The sequence below is a fragment of the Salmo salar genome, chromosome 10 (assembly GCF_965601325.2).
Source record: "Salmo salar chromosome 10, fSalSal1, whole genome shotgun sequence".
NCBI lineage: Eukaryota > Metazoa > Chordata > Actinopteri > Salmoniformes > Salmonidae > Salmo > Salmo salar.
Genome location: NC_138300.1, coordinates 74714225 through 74730084, shown reverse-complemented (window position 1 = coordinate 74730084; position 15860 = coordinate 74714225). Strand labels below are relative to the sequence as shown.

Sequence of the window (15860 nt, the reverse complement as noted above, 5' to 3'; positions counted from 1 at the left end):
AGGAGGCCTACAAACCTGACTCAGTTACACCAGCTATGTCAGGAGGAATGGGCCAAAATTCACCCAACTTATTGTGGGAAGCTTGTGGAAGGCTATTCGAAACGTTTGACCGAAGTTAAACAATTTAAAGGCAATGCTATCAAATACTAATTGAGTGTATGTAAACTTCTGACCCACTGGGAATGTAATGAAAGAAATAAAAGCTGAAAGAAATAATTATTTATATTATTATTCTGACATTTCACATTCTTAAAATAAAGTGGTGATCCTGACTGACCTAAGACAGGGAATTTTTACTAGGATTAAATGTCAGGAATTGTGAAAAACGGAGTTCAAATGTATTTGGCTAAGGTGTATGTAAACTTCCGACTTCAACTGTATGTAGTGTCCGAACGGTTTGACGTACAAACTATTATGACAACTCTATGGAAATGGGAGACTCATGAACACGATGGTGTTCTCCGTTTTGCTCTAAATATGTGTAAAAAATATATATACAGGACGAGTCAAAAGTTTGGGCACATCTACGCATTCCATGTTTTTTATTTTCTACATTGTAGAATAATAGTGAAGACATCCAAACTATGAATAACACATATGGAATCATGTAGTAACCAAAAATGTGTTAAACAACTCAAAATATATTTTATTTGAGATTCTTCAAAATAGCCACCATTTGCCTTGATGACAGCTTTGTACAGTCTTGGCATTCTCTCAACCAGCTTCACCTGGAATGCTTTTCCAATAGTCTTGAAGGAGTTCCCACATATGATGCTTTCCTTCACTCTGCGGTCCAACTCATCCCAAACCATCTCAATTGCACTCCATCACTCTCCTTCTTGGTCAAATAGTCCTTACACATCCTGGAGGTGTTTTGGGTCATTGTCCTCCTCTGCTCTATGTTCACTACATACTTCAGTCTGAGACTGCCATCGTTGAAGTCGTTTGCAGTGAAGTCAAAATGAAGGGGTGTTGTACAAAACAGTCATCAGCTTTTGGATCATCTCTAACCAATCAGAGTAGACATTTGCATGCTGAGAATGTTGTGGTAATATTAGGTAACACTTAAAAATACAATTTTCTAAATGTTCCTTAAATGTTCTGAGGACCTCCAAGACAAGGTCAAATGTATATTGCATGATCAATGGAATGTTATGTTAAACCTAAAAACATATTTATATTGTATGAACATCAATGCAATATTATGTTAAACCTAAAAACAGATTTATTTCAAAATTATGGAACATTGTTGGAATGTTCTGTGCAACCTATGTGAATATCACAATATTATTCTTGCAGCATCCCAGACAACTCCCATAACTTAATTAAATATTCTGGGAACCTTTAAAGAACGTAGACCAGCTGTTTTGTCAACATCCTTACAGGAATTTCCTCTGCAATCTAACGTAAACATTGTATGAATGTTATCACACCTGAGCATATTTTGTGTTTTGGGAATCTCTCTCTTGTAATGTACCCACACTGGAACCTTTAAGAACTCACAAAGTCTGTTCTGTCAACATTCTTGGAACATCAAAGGAATGTTTTGTGCACCTTGATACAAACAATACCCTGAATGTCAGCACTAAAACTGGACAGTTTTAGTGTTTTGGGAACCTCTCTCTTGTCATATCCACACAATGTTCCCACAACCTAAAGATACATTCTGGGAACCTTTAAAGAACAGATGAAATGTGTTATGGGAACATTCTTGTAACATCAGATGAATGTTTTTTGCACTCTAAAAGAAATCCCCACAACTGGACCGTTTTTGTGTTTTGGGAAAACATCTTTTGTGATGTCCTCACAATGTTCTCACCAGACTGTTCCCACAACCTAATGAAACATTCTGGGAACCTTTCAAGAAAGTTCTAGAAGCATTCTTGCAACATGAGGCGAATGTTTTGTACAAACATTATATAGTCATCAGCAAGACTGGACAGTTTCTGTGTTATGAGAACATTTTCCGTGACGTAACAAAACATAGCTAGATGAGGCATCTATAGTATCAAATCGGCATGGTAAGCCAACTGTAGGGAGGTAACATTCAACGCCCGTACAGAAAGGTATGGGCAGGCATAAGCTACGGCAACAATTGCATTTTATCCATGGAAATTTGAATGCAGAGATACCGTGACGAGATCCTGAGGCCCATTGTCGTGCCATTCATCCACCGTCATCACCTCATGTTTCAGCATGATAATACACGGCCCCATGTCGCAAGGATCTGTACACAGTTCCTGGAAGCTGAAAATGTCCCAGTTCTTCCATGGCCTAAATACTCACCAGACATGTCACCCATTGACTATGTTTGGGATGCTCTGGATCGAGGTGTACGAAAGCGTGTTCCAGTTCCCGCCAATATCAAGAAACTTCACACAGCCATTGAAGAGTAGTGGAACAACATCCCACGGGCCATAATCAACAGCCTGATCAACTCTATGCGAAGGAGATGTGTCGCCCTGCATGACGCAAATGGTGGTCACACCAGATACTGACTGGTTTTCTGATCCACGCCCTAACTTTTTTTTATGCATCTGAACAACAGATGCATATCTGTATTCCCAGTCATGTGAAATGTATAGATTAGGGCCTAATTCAATTATTTCAATTGACTTATATTAACTGTAACTCAGCAGAATCTTTGAAATTGTTACATGTTGTGTTTATATTTCTCACTCCCTCAGCTTTGGGACACTTGTGCAAATGGAGAGCCGAGGGCGTGATTTTGGATTTAGCCTAGTACTCTTTGCGAGGAAGAGGTGAGAATGAACATAGGGCGGGCGAGTGGCTACTTATGAGGGGAGGGATTTTTATTTTTTTTAAAGCACACATTTCCTTCTCAGTTACGCATGAGGAAAAAGATGCGAAAATATTTACTGGCAAGTAAAACACCATTGCTCTCACTACAGCCAGAGGCAAAGACTCCAGAAGCCTACAGTAGGGGTATTCTCTTGAGACTGCACTCAGGGTAGGTCATTCATTCAGGTACAGGGCTTCCTTCATCCCATCAACTTCCAACAGTGTCTCCATAGCAACCGCTGTGCACGAGGCTGGAGTGTTTTATAAGGTGCTTTTATCTTGAGCCAGTCAGGCTTGGTCACCTGATTTCTCAAAAAGCTGAAAAGAAGCCTGGTATTGAGCTGACAAATCCCCAACTAGACTAAGAAAACAGTGTGACCCATATCCTTCAACTCACTTTAATAGTGTGCAGTGTGCGTGGGTAGCATTCCTTTCAAAGCAAACCACAAGCGTGCAGTTCGTCGAATGCCAAACAGCTCTCACAACTTGGATCGAGAGGAGAATTACTGTCGGTAAGCCAGAGCCCCTCTGTGGTCAATGTGCCCTACTGCATCACAAAATGTATCACCAGTGCCCAATTGAATAACAATGAAGTTAAAAATGGATAAACGTAGTGGAATTCGGGTAACGCTTTCGATGATGCACACACGCCTTGAAAGTGCATTTACAATGCCTTACGATACACTTATAATCCATTATAAAACCTGCTTCATAACAACTCAGAATTAGTAACGTCTTGATAATACATCATCATCACTATGGTGCATCATAGCCCTACCGGATACGTGTATAGGGTAACCAACCCACTGAGTTGGGTAATACACCTATAACACTATTTTGAAGTTGGATCTATGATGCATTATGCACTTTGGTCTTATAATGCATCATAGTGATGTATTGTAAGGATGTTAGAACTATTTATGAATTCTGACAACTTATAACAAGCGTTAAAATACACTATGAGTATATAAGCGTGCCTGTAGTTAGTAAGTGTTAGCGGAGTTTGTGGGCATGGTGAACCATTTTTGAACACAAGCAAGTACCAGAACGTTGAAAAATAACCTTATAGTCTGATAGGTTGGTGAACCTGTGTTTCCCAATAGCAACACCTATGGTGATCCATGCCCTTTACTTTCCTGTGGAAATAAAGACAAGACAGACGGGACAGGAGTGATTGTCTCATAAAAAGATTTATTTTTTTGCCTAAATGTACAAAGGCAAGTTACAGTATTGTATAAAAAAAAAACGTGGCAATGTACACTTTACATAAGAGAGAAACCCTTGGGGAAAGGACAGCGGGGGAGGAGAAGAGGTGTGGGATGAACCAAAAACAAATCATAGCAATAAAAAAAAAAAGCTGTAAACATCTTTCTTTCAAGTACCGATGACTGATACTGAGCCACTGCTCTGGGGGCAGGGCTGAGTGTGATAGGGCAGGGGGGGTTTAGGGGGCAGGGTTATGAATAGAGAACAGGAAGAGGACATCCCACACAAGAACATTCCCTCGTCCCCCTGCGGGAGGAATACAAGGATTGACTACCCAGGCACCATTTGAGACAACGCCTCAACAATGGCTGCCGTGGGAGTTTGATCAACAAGTCATTTCTCTGGCTGGCGGGTGTCAACGTACAAAAAAAAAAGATCCGCAAACTAGATTCTCGAAAAATAAAATCAAGTGCTTTTTTTTTTTTTCCTCCCCTCATCATTTTTTTAACAGCCTGCCACCAGCACAGGGTATGTGGTTTAACAATGAGATGTAGAACAGCAGAAAATGACATTATTACTATATAACCTCACCCACCTTCCATCCCACTCTGTACAGACTGATTAAAAACAAAACACTAGCTCCTCCCCCATTGTATTAAGGACACATCTCAACAACAGAAAAATCGACTTTGAAAAAAAACAAAAAACATCTGTGCCAGGTTCCAATCACGGCTGAGCATCAACAGTCATGTGGTGAGGAAAATGCAGCCCCCCTCCCCCAACGTAAAAAACCTTTTCAAGACACTCACCTTGTCCTTTGAAAAAATGTGCACACCCTTGAATTAACCCTCCCATTAAAAGACTACAACCACAAATAATAATAACTGTAGCGACCCGTCTTTATAAACGGGGATATCGACTTTACCACTTTAGCATACTTTTGCGGCACAGTCGATGTCACGCAGGGCTACGGGCCAGAAGGTTCAGGGTTTGCCGACCACCACGGACTAGATTCTCCCTGCTGGTCTCATTACACTACAATCAGAGTCTGGCAGACAACGATCCGCTAGGGGGAAATCAGATTTTCAACATTTTGATGCTATATTTATAGAAAATATATGCAACTAATTTTCCACCAACAGGTTTCTGTGCCAATGCACCACACAACCAATAAGCAAAGCATAACTGCACACGGATTACCAATTTCGGGCCCTTCAACATCATGTTTTGTGTTTTCAACACCAAAATTTAAATAGATTATGTCAATCTGGACAAACAGAAAATACATCCCTCCCTACGTTGTACCCAGTATCGAAGGCTTGGCTTGACAATCTCCGAATGTTATTAAACATTTTGGTGTTTTGTAACAGATGGCTCTTTCTATTCCTCAAATGGGCTCCCGAGTGGCGCAGCGGTCTAAGGCACTGCATCTCAGTGCTAGAGGTGTCACGACAGACCCTGGTTCGATTCCAGGGTGTATCACAACCGGCCGTGATTGAGAGTCCAATAGGGCGGCGCACAATTGGCCCAGCATCGTCCAGGTTAGGGTTTGGCCGGGGTAGGCCGGCATTGTAGATAAGAATTTGTTCTTAACTGATTTACCAAGTTAAATAAAAGGTTCAATGAAATACAAAATGGCCAGCGCACAGTTCGGATGCCGGAATTATATTAGTGGACCGACGTGCGAAGGCAGCCTACAGGAGACTTCTGAACTAGCCTAATCAGATGAAAACATGGTGACTGGTTGTGTTTATGCCACACATAAAAGCTGATACATTTAAAAAAAGTGAAATGACAAATATTGAAGCGCTATGGTTCTAGTTGCGCGAGGAATAGTCGTACGGATCAGAGAGGAGGCAAAACGCAGGTTAATCTTTTCCTGAATCACTGGGCCTGCTGGGAGCATGGGCCTATGTGGCTACATTATTATAGGATCACCTGGGAGAATGATGATCCGCAACAGACAGCGCATTCGGTATCAGAAGGAAAAAATATAGCTAGACTGGCCTGCTACTGTGCTTTTCTAGACCCACAACTGATCCAAATGGAATGAAACATTCATATAAACAGGGCTTTTGCGCCGTTATTGAAATGATGTTTTCACTACAGTTTACAGCCTAGAGTAGAATGTTGTAGTCACTTGAAAACATTCATGCAATTATTTAATGCATTGTGGTGTTGTAGGCTAGTCTAGGATAGGATCGTTTTTTATTGTCCCTAAACAAGATCTATAGGGTGAGCTTCATGTGTTCACTGTTATTCCATGTGCAATGAGACACCTGGCCTCTCCGCTGCCTATCAGCTATTCCTCTATGTTCTTGTGGTTTTATCTAGAAAATTGGTGCAGATTAGAATTTTTCTTTGTGTGCTATGATTGCTAGTTAACCTATTGCAGATCTGGACAAACGATCCACCTACCACTATTGTCACAATGAATGGTGAATAGAGGGAAGGACATACTGTTAGACTATACTGACCTGTGGTACAGTAAGAAGTTAGCACATGGAAAAACGTTGTGCATAAAGGAAGTACCAAAACACCTTGATATAGGGGAGGAGCATGCAAGCAGATGAGGACAATTGGCTAGGATGGAAGAAATGATATAGTAAAACCTGCTAAATGGTGAATGTAAACTACCCTCCCCTGTGCCCAGTAGTAAAAAAAACACACAACCCTCCTCTATAACCGACCCCCCCCCCCCCCCCCTCTGCCCCCACGTACATTTTGAACCGGCCCTAAATCACACAACAATACAAAAACCACAAATCTCATTTATTATTTCAGACTTTCCGTGCTGCGCACCCGAGCAAGCCGGATCCATGAAGGGTAATAAAAGCATCAGAGCGAATCAGATTGACTGTTTTTAGCGGGCGGGGCGGGGGCGGGCGCTGGTGTTGGGATCGATGGGCACCATTAAACGGGAGAGGAGTGGACCGGGTGGGAGAATCTGCTGTGTTTTACCTCTCTATCAACCCTCTAGACAGCTGCTCTGCTCTCAGCCTGTCTCGCTCCCGTCCTCTACTTTGTCTATCACGGCAGAAAGTAATCACGTACCGACTCCCAGCCAACAAACTGCATTCACGATCAGCATCTCGTGGAACCGAAAAACAACGACAACAACAAAGGAGTGACGGTTACAATGACATGTTGAAATGTGACATTGTTTTCCTCGAGGCGGCTTGGGAACGTGCGCGAAGAAGGGACTAAAATGGCGTCATGGGCTTCGAGGGGGGACAACAAGCTTCTGAAGGGGTGGGGTCCAGGCAGGGAGGGGAAAAAATGATCACAACACTTCGATTCTAAAGCTGTTACACCAGCTACAGTTTGTCATATTATATCAAGAATGGTAGGGAAAAAGAGAAGGCTAACAGACCAACAAAAAAAATACATTTTTTCAATAGCATCGAACAAACCTTTTTAAAAGAATTCCTCTGTACACTATATACAGAAAACCACAATAGTGAGTGCGTGTGGGAAAAAGAGAGCGAGAGAAGGGCGGGAGGGAGCTGCTAGGAAGTGTCCCAAAGCAAACGTGCACACGGCTTGCTCCGACGGGAAGGACTATGCGTTGGGCTAACTCGTTACAGTGCCGCCTTACTCCATGCAGGCACACACACACACAGATAGTTGGAAAGGAGAGAGATACGATGGGAGGGGATGTGGGCCAGCAGGAGAGATTCAATTTTGCAATTGCTTTCATTCACCAAATATAGTACAGGGGCATGTGCCAACTCCCAGTAACACAGCACTCCGTGACTATAAGTCCTCTAATAAATATACAGGAGTGAGCTGCCTGTCTCTCCAGCACTACACACTAGATCAGAGGGAGAGCGAGTGCAGCAGCTGCCATATCTACTGAGCATCCATCGACAGCTCTGGAGAGAGCCCGGCGAGAGCCCCCCTCTGTGTTCTTAGATGTCCACTGATGAGGGAGGACTGCGGCCATCCCATGATGCAGTTTGGTGAGAGACTAGCAGCAGTAGCCAGCTTGTGGCTTGCAGACAGTTGCCAACTGTTCACATACAAAGTCCTGTGGGTCCCAGACAGCTTGCATGTCCACAAACTGACACTTGGGGCCCACAACAGCCAAAACAAATGCCATATGTACTGTAAGAGCTGGATGGATGGCTCTATGGACCCTCTCTCCTTTTCCAGCCTCTGCAGTGTCCAGTGAGGATGGATGGCTTGGATAGATGGTTCTATAGAACCAGAGGCAGCATCTGAAGAATCCAGACGGCCTTTCCGATCAGTGCATCTTTCTCCTTCCCTTTCCGGGTCACAGAGCTTGGAGAGCCCCTGAATGGTGCATCTGTACTCCTCTCTCTGTTCCTCTTCTCTCTCGGAGCCAAAATACCTCCTGGCACAGATATGTCCTCTCCCTCTAAGGCGGGACCCTCGCTGAGCAGCCGGGAGCTGTAGCTGTAGCGGATGCATTGGTGCTGCTTTGTAAACTGGATGACCCTTTGGAAAAGGAAACCCGTGACACAGCTGCCGCCGCCGCCACTGAGAGGCCAGTAGTGTTCGAAGCAGCGGCAAACAGCCAAGGGAGTTTCCTTACTGGGTCAGAGTGAGATGGAAACAAGGTAGTCAAGCCAAGATGTGGAACGAACAACGCACAAAAGCCTCATACAAAAAAAAAAAATAACATGGATATTGTTGACGCTCTAAACAAACTCAAGTAGGCGGATGATAACTTTTCACAACAAAAAAAAAACCCAACATCATTGTGAACTTGAAAGTTCCTCCCCCTGAAACTGAACAGACAGAGAGGAGGGCTGTTTCTGTCAGTGTATGGAGATGAGCAGCTTCGGCTTGCATAGAAAGCCCAGAGTGGTGGAGAGGGATGGGGATACCAGTCGGTCCCTCCTCTGGCCCAAACAACAACCATCCCCCCCAAAAAACACAACCGAAAAATAAAATGGGTCCATTGCAATGAATGTCTCAAGATGTCCTCAGGGTCAGTGGGTAGGTTGGTGGATGGACGAAACAACCCACTTCCTCAAGTTAAGCTGCAACTCTATTACGCTAAGGCCCAGGATCCGTGAACAATCCATTAAGTCCATATTTCCATGTAGTGATTTCAAACTTAATCCAGTTTGTTTCTGATCAACCTCCTCTCCCTAGTGCACTCTCTAGTTCCAAAATGGCCGTCGATGGGCCTCACCCCATCAGAATGTGCCAGTCTCATCAGGCCTTTTTTCAAGCCTTTTAGTCCTTCCTGTGAATGTCTCAGCAGTGCAAAGGAGTCAATGGACTGGCTGGTTGGTTGGCCGTGCCGCGCGGTACCAGAGGAGGTGGGCTCGGTGCGCCCTCAACCAAGCCACAGGAAGCCTTGCTGTGGGGTGGCCATCAATGAAGCTGAGGGAGGAGGAACCAGATCAGCCGGAACAACCAGGCAAAATCAACTAAAAGTACAACAAACACCATTGAACTGATGTCTAAAAATGAGCGCCACAGCACGCTTCCTCATGTGATCCAGTCACATGGCTCCAGGCAAGGTTGAGGTCAGCCAATCAGGTCTCCCTGTGGGGGAAAATAAGACACAGGGAGAGTTATACAACAGCAAAAGCAAGACTTTTTAAATCCACATTCAACAAGATGATTGGCCTGTATTTAGCATTGCTTAATCCAGCCTATGTTGTAGTAACGCCCTACAGAGAATCACACATTCTGTTTTCTCGAATGATGCTTGGAATAAAATGTAGTTGACGTTTGTTCATATTGTGTCCAGCAGAGGGCACCATAGAATGCAATGTATGTTTGTCATCAAACAACTGGAAATCCTTCTAGTAGTCAGTAGCAGTTTTGACTAAGGTACTAGCTTCAGAAAAATGACCATGTTTAAACACCAGGAAGAAGTGTGTGTGTGTGTGTGTGTGTGTGTGTGTGTGTGTGTGTATGCAGCATTTTTTGTCCTCAGGAGCTGTGAAGGGGGTCTGGTTCTTGCTTACCATTCTCACCTCCGTGCAGGGGGGTACATGGAGGGGGCGGAGGCTTGCTGACTGGCAACAATGGCTGATGAGGAGAGACCTGTGAAGGAAGAGCCCAACGTTAGATACGCCTCCATATTCTAATAATGACTCCAACTTTTGTCAATACACTCCTACACCAAGTTTGGCTACTCATGGATTGCATGTTATTACTGTACTTTTTCTATAGTACCTTAGGTGGGAGAAAAGGGCCTTACAAAGTTATATAATGTTACAGTTATGTGATTACCATAGAAAAACGCTCCATTTGAGCAGTTAGCTAACTGAGCACCAAAGGCAGAGATGTGTTCCGTGTGCTTGAGCCCGTTTGTGGGCGTCCATCCGTCACTCACCTGTGGCATAGGACAGGTCGTACTGCCCCGAGAGAAGCGGGTAGCCCAGGTGGTGATGGGAAGGCAGGATGCGCTGCGAGGGCGAGGAGCGCGGCCGGTCCATGTCTCGGTCTCGTTCGGAAGCGGCGCGCTCCCGTTCCCGTTCGTGCAAGGGGGTCTTGTCGCCGACTGTCGGCGACTTGCTCTTGTACTGGCTGGCGTGCTGGTGAAGGATGTCCAGGGCCTTGGCCTCCGAGGCGGACTTGCCGCTGACCGTGGGGCTGGCGCGTGACGCCTTCTCGCCGCCCTCTTCGCCTGGCCCCATTTTACTGCCGTAGGGAGAGAAGGAGAAGTAGGAACCTGGGGGTGACAGAGGTGGTTAGACACCAGGACATGAGTCGATTGAGCGTTTCCATTTCCAATCAAAGCAGAAAATGTCAGGAATTAATACACCCAAGTCATTTTTGTACATATCATCATAGTACAGACTGAAAATACAATCCCATTGGAAGAGGTGTATGTATCCCATGGCCTTAACTCTTACCAGGGTAGTTCTGCATCATGACCGAGGGCATCCCGCGGTAGCCCGGGTGGCTGGGGTCATAGCCCTGGCCGTAGCCGTAGGCTCCGTGCATGTAGGGAATGTAGCCCTGGTGCTGGGCCAGGGGAGAGGAGAACTGCATGTGGGCAGCAGTGGCCCTCGGGTCCTTCACCATCCCCCGGTGCTCCTCAGAGGCCGCCAACGACGACCGGGGCTCAGCCCCCTCTTTGCTCTCCTCCTTGGGGGTGGTGTCTTTGGACCGAGCCCTCTCATCCCTGCCCTCCTTGCCCTTTCGGTCTCTGTCTCGGTCCCGTTCCCTGTCTCGGTTGTCTCGGTCCCTGTCCCTCTCTCGATCTGCTCGATCTCGGTCTCTTTCCCGTTCCCTGTCGCGTTCCTCTTTCCACCGCTCCTCGTCCTGTGGTTTCTGGGCCTCAGGGTACTTGCTGGGGTAAACGTAAGGCCACAGCCGCGAGTCAGGCTCCTGAAAACACCACAACATATATCTCATTACAGACAATATCTCAACAGTTGTATCTTACACATTTTTAAAAATTCACTTAAACATTTCCCAAAATACACAACAACAAAAAAATGTATACTGCTAATTTTGAATGGGTGGCTCATTACTTTAAACATCCAATCAAAATCAACAGATTCAAACACAGCTGGGTCATGTTACCTGTCTGTACCACATGCCCTGCTCCATGGCCGAGGGCCTGCCCGACTCCATGCCCGCCTTGAGCTCCTCCCTCTTCCCATGGTGCCCTCCCTCGCTCAGCTTCATCTTCAGCCCCTCGGCCTGCTGGGCCGGCGCCTTGGCATCCTCACCCTTGGGCATGATGACCGATGACTTGGCCTGCTCCAAGGAAGACAAGGGATCTTTGGACAGCTTGCCCTGGGGTGGCCCTCCTTTTCCCAAATCTGTGAGACTGGGGGCCTTGGAGAGGGTGGGGGGCACCGAAGCCTTCTGCTTCCATTCCTCACTCAGCTCCTTCCCCGAGGAGCCCTCTCGATCCCTGTCCTTTCCAGCAGCGTCCGATTTCTTCTCGGCGGCGCGGTGCTGCTCGGCTGCTGCCTGCCGCTGTCTCTCGTCGTACTGCTGCCGGTAGGCTGGGTTGGTGTTCATCAGGTGGTTGTGGTAGGCCTGGTCCGGGTGGTAGGCGTACGGGGGAACGTAGGCATACTGGTTGTAGTAGAGAGGCTGCATGTACATGTTGGAGCGCTGCTGGATGACTGAGGCCTGTTGCTGTTGCCCCGGTCCAGAGGCACCCATCTCGGGCTTACGGTCCTCCTGCAGCTCCTGCTTGACCTTACGGTCCTCATCGCCTGGCTCCTCCTGCTCCTCTTTCTTTACCTTGACCTGGGCCCCTTCCTGCAGTGTGGCCCCCGTGACCGACACCCCTGGGCTGGGGTTGGGGTTGGCGTAGTTCGGGGAGTAGTAAGTCTCGTAGCCAGGGTAGTAGGGGGACTCCTTGCTGGGCGTTTGGGCGGGGAACAGGGCCTTCTTGGCCCCCTCTCGGATAGCCTGCTCCTCGGACTTGATGCCCTTGGCGCCCTCCACCCGACCTTCGCCGTCCTCGCCCGCGTCTGAGATGTCCGAGTAGGCTGGGCTGTTGGTCTTCACTGAGGAATTGTCGGCTCCGTTCTGCGTGACCACGTGGAGAGGGGTGAGGGGTTGGGCCATGCCTCCAGCCTCTATCCTGCTGGCCACACCGATGGATGGACTGGGGGCGTTGTCGGTGAAGCTGTAGATCTTGTCCGCCTCTGCCTTGATGCTGGCCAGCCGGCTCTGGTGGGGGTCCGATGAGCCGTTCAGGAGTCCATCACCTTTGCTCCCCGGGTCTGAGGATTCAGAGTATGGGCTCTTGCCTTCTTCCGGCTTCCCTTTCCCTAGCCCTTTGGGGCTGTCTCCCTCCTTTCCCGGCTCTTTCTTCTTCTTGTCTTTCTTCTTCTTGTCCTTTGAGCTGCTCAGAGCTGGGTTCACAGACGAGGGGTCTCCTGGGACCGAGGGCTTGGGCTGGATGGCTTTCAGCTGCGGGCTCTTGGGAATGGACTGAACCACTGAGCCCAAGGCAGGGGTGGAGCCGGGGCTGGCTGCAGGGAAGCCGCCGGCCGTCTGTAGGGAGTACAGCTGCTGAGGTGGTATGGCAGTGGCGATGGGCCGCGCTGACTTCATGCCCTTCTGGGCCAGCTTGTCCACCTTGGAGCCGCTACCAGTCTTCTTGGCCCTGTCTTTCTTGTCGTCCATGCCATCATTGCTGGCCTCATCTGTAAGGCAGGGCCCGTCTTCGCAGCCGTCTATAGCCATGCCACCTGCCTCCGGGTCGGCCTCGCAGGGCTTCTTTTTACTCTGCTTGGAGCCAAACTTCCCAGAGGAGGGCGATGGAGTCTGGGCCTCGAAGCCCCTGCCCTTGGGTGTGACTGAGCGGGCCGGGGACAAGCAGCCCTTCTGAGAGATGGAGGCACCGTTGCAGCTGCCCGGATCGGGGTGAAGAGTGGAGTCCTCTCCGTACTCACTGTCCCCATCCATGTCCAACTTCATGTCATCGTCGTTGTGGGCGCGGGCCTGGTGGTACTTGAGGCCATTGATGTGCTTGTATTTCTTGTTGCAGTTGGGGTGCGGGCAGTCGATGAGCACCGGCGAAGGGCAATTGCGGTCGAGTTGCGGCGGGGGAAGGGGCTCTGCCTTAATGGTGGGAATGCTGGGGAGGACGGTGTGGGGCAGGTGGGGCACTCCTCTGGGGCCGCTGTTGGAGTTGGTGCGCATGCGCTTGCTGCCCTTGGTGTCCTCAGAGCTGGAGTTTGGCTCCATGTCCGAGGCGGGCTTGTTCTTGCGCTTGTTGGCCGACGACGAGCTGGCCTTGACATCCTCTGTGTTGCTGTTGGGCGGTGTGCGACGCTCCGACGACGTCTGGCTGCCCCGCCGGCTCTTGCTGCTGTTATTGGCAGCGCGCGTCTTGCTGGTGCCACTGCCCTTGTTGTCTGAGGAGTTGCTGTTCTCGTTGACAGGTGTGTTACCGATAGGCCTCATCCTCTTCCCCCGGCCCCGGCCGTTCCTCATCTCCAAGTCGCTGGTGGGGGACTCACAGAACCTAAGAGAACCGAAACCAGAGAATTAGACCTATTGGCCATTAGCCCCCCCCCCCCTTCCAACCAGAGAACTCACTGCCCTCCTGAAATCCCCACCAACAGCCATTAGGAACTGACACAGTGGATATGAAACAATACAAGCCAAAGGTGTTGAACCACTCAATTGAGCGCTCTCAATCCCGTTGCCATTCTCGGTCCGCAGAGAGACACTCAGATGGGAAAGCCTCTCTTTCTCTCTCTCTCTCCCTTTCACTTTTTATTTCCAAACTCAGAATCAAATAGGCTTCCCAAAAATAACATGGTGAACGTTTATTTTGATTGACAATTTTGTGCATTTATCAAAATCCCATTAGGTAGCCTGATTTCAGATGTGTCACGTAAACAAGATTATTAGGGAAATCATTCTTCTTGAAAAGCATGTAAACGTTTAAATCAAATTATTACATTAATCTGACTATTCACAATAATCGTATTAACGTATGCATACTCAGTTCTAGCAGTGTTTCTATTGGTCAGTCACCGGGAACGGCTCGTAATACCAGCCACAATACACGATAAAGGCTCAACATTTCTGACAGAACTTAATCGTCAGACCTACACCCTGTCACAATGAACGAGCCAAGACGTCCGACAATCATTTACGACCTAAGAATTTGCCCATGATGCAGAAATGTTGTCTGGGACCGCAAAATCGTGGCATAAGAAAGTCTCTCTCTCACATAAAAAAAACTATACGAGCCAAAGGTGGTGAACCACTCAATCCCGTTGCATCTCTCTCTCTAATATCACTGCACCGATTCCAGAGGGCACTTATTTATTAAAAAAAAAAATTAACAGGCCCCGGACGTGTGCCGGATTCTGATCCTCTCGTTATCCCCCCAATCTCGACAGCCCAATGTGTTCTGACAGATCGCCAAGCGACACGGGGCTCGCACAGATTAGGCCAGGGTGACGTGGCAGCTGATCAGATAGGAAGAGATAACATCCCCCCCTTTACACACCAGCCAACAGGGAACCGAGCGAGAGAAAGAGAGAAGAGTCACAGAGCTCTATCAAAAGACGTGTTGCACGGCAGGAAAGGCGGCTGCAGTGTAGATCTGATCTGGGACGATGGCATGTGAGGCTGGGTTTTTTCTACATGAACCACTAACAAATTTCAACTTTGATTATGGATGAATACACAGTTAAATGGCATGAGAAGATTACCGTGTGGCACACAAAGCTATGGAGATGAAGGACGGTTGCTTACAGCACTATAGCAATTGTTAATCTTACTTACCAACACATGGTGAAGCAATTACCTATCGACTCTTTATATTCCCATATTCACTGTAGGGTTGGGGAATATCATCATAGCATCGTCTATTGACGATGACTGACAGCCATCGTCGATGGTGACGACATCGTGATGGGACAGATTTGAACTTGACTGGCGCGCACAGCAGGGCAGCACTCAAGTGACATTCCGAGTAATTTGCCCATTCCCATTTGCTATAGCCTATTTCAATAAATATGGTATATACAGAACTCAAGAGAGGATTGTAGGCCAGACAGAGTGGAGAATTCCACCAAAGCAGCACAAAATGTCCAGTCCATAAAATATTGTTTCGCTCTCTCTCTCCGTCGGATGCATGGGCCTTAAGGACAGCACAGACAGTACGATTTTAGCCGTCTTCTGCCACGATTTTGCCGTCCCAGACAACATTTCCACGTCGTGGGCAAATTCTTCGGTCGTAAACGATTGTCAAACGTCTTGGCTCGTTCATTGTGACAGGGTCTAGGTCTGACGCTTAAGTTCTGGCAGTGTCAGAAATGCTTTGCAAGAAGAACAATTTCTCTAATATTCTTGTTTACATGACACATCTGAAAATCAGGCTACCTGATGGGATTCTGATAAACGCACAAAAATTGTCAATCAAA

At 47.4% G+C, this 15860-nt stretch overlaps 1 protein-coding gene across 4 annotated transcripts in view; it reads right to left on the bottom strand.

Annotated features, from left to right (window-relative positions):
- Positions 1–3973: 3973 nt before the first annotated feature.
- The window catches only part of znf609a (zinc finger protein 609a), a 198748-nt gene continuing 186861 nt past the window's right edge, over positions 3974–15860 (bottom strand). For all 4 annotated transcript variants that reach the window (XM_014123959.3, XM_014123962.3, XM_014123960.3 and 1 more), the window contains 5 exons: positions 11530–13942; positions 10854–11331; positions 10331–10669; positions 9960–10038; positions 3974–9531 (listed from right to left, as the gene is read on the bottom strand). In XM_014123959.3, the coding sequence (XP_013979434.1) occupies positions 9965–10038; positions 10331–10669; positions 10854–11331; positions 11530–13942 (3304 nt within the window). In that variant the 3' untranslated portion in view covers positions 3974–9531; positions 9960–9964. The remainder of the gene's footprint in view (positions 9532–9959; positions 10039–10330; positions 10670–10853; positions 11332–11529; positions 13943–15860) is intronic.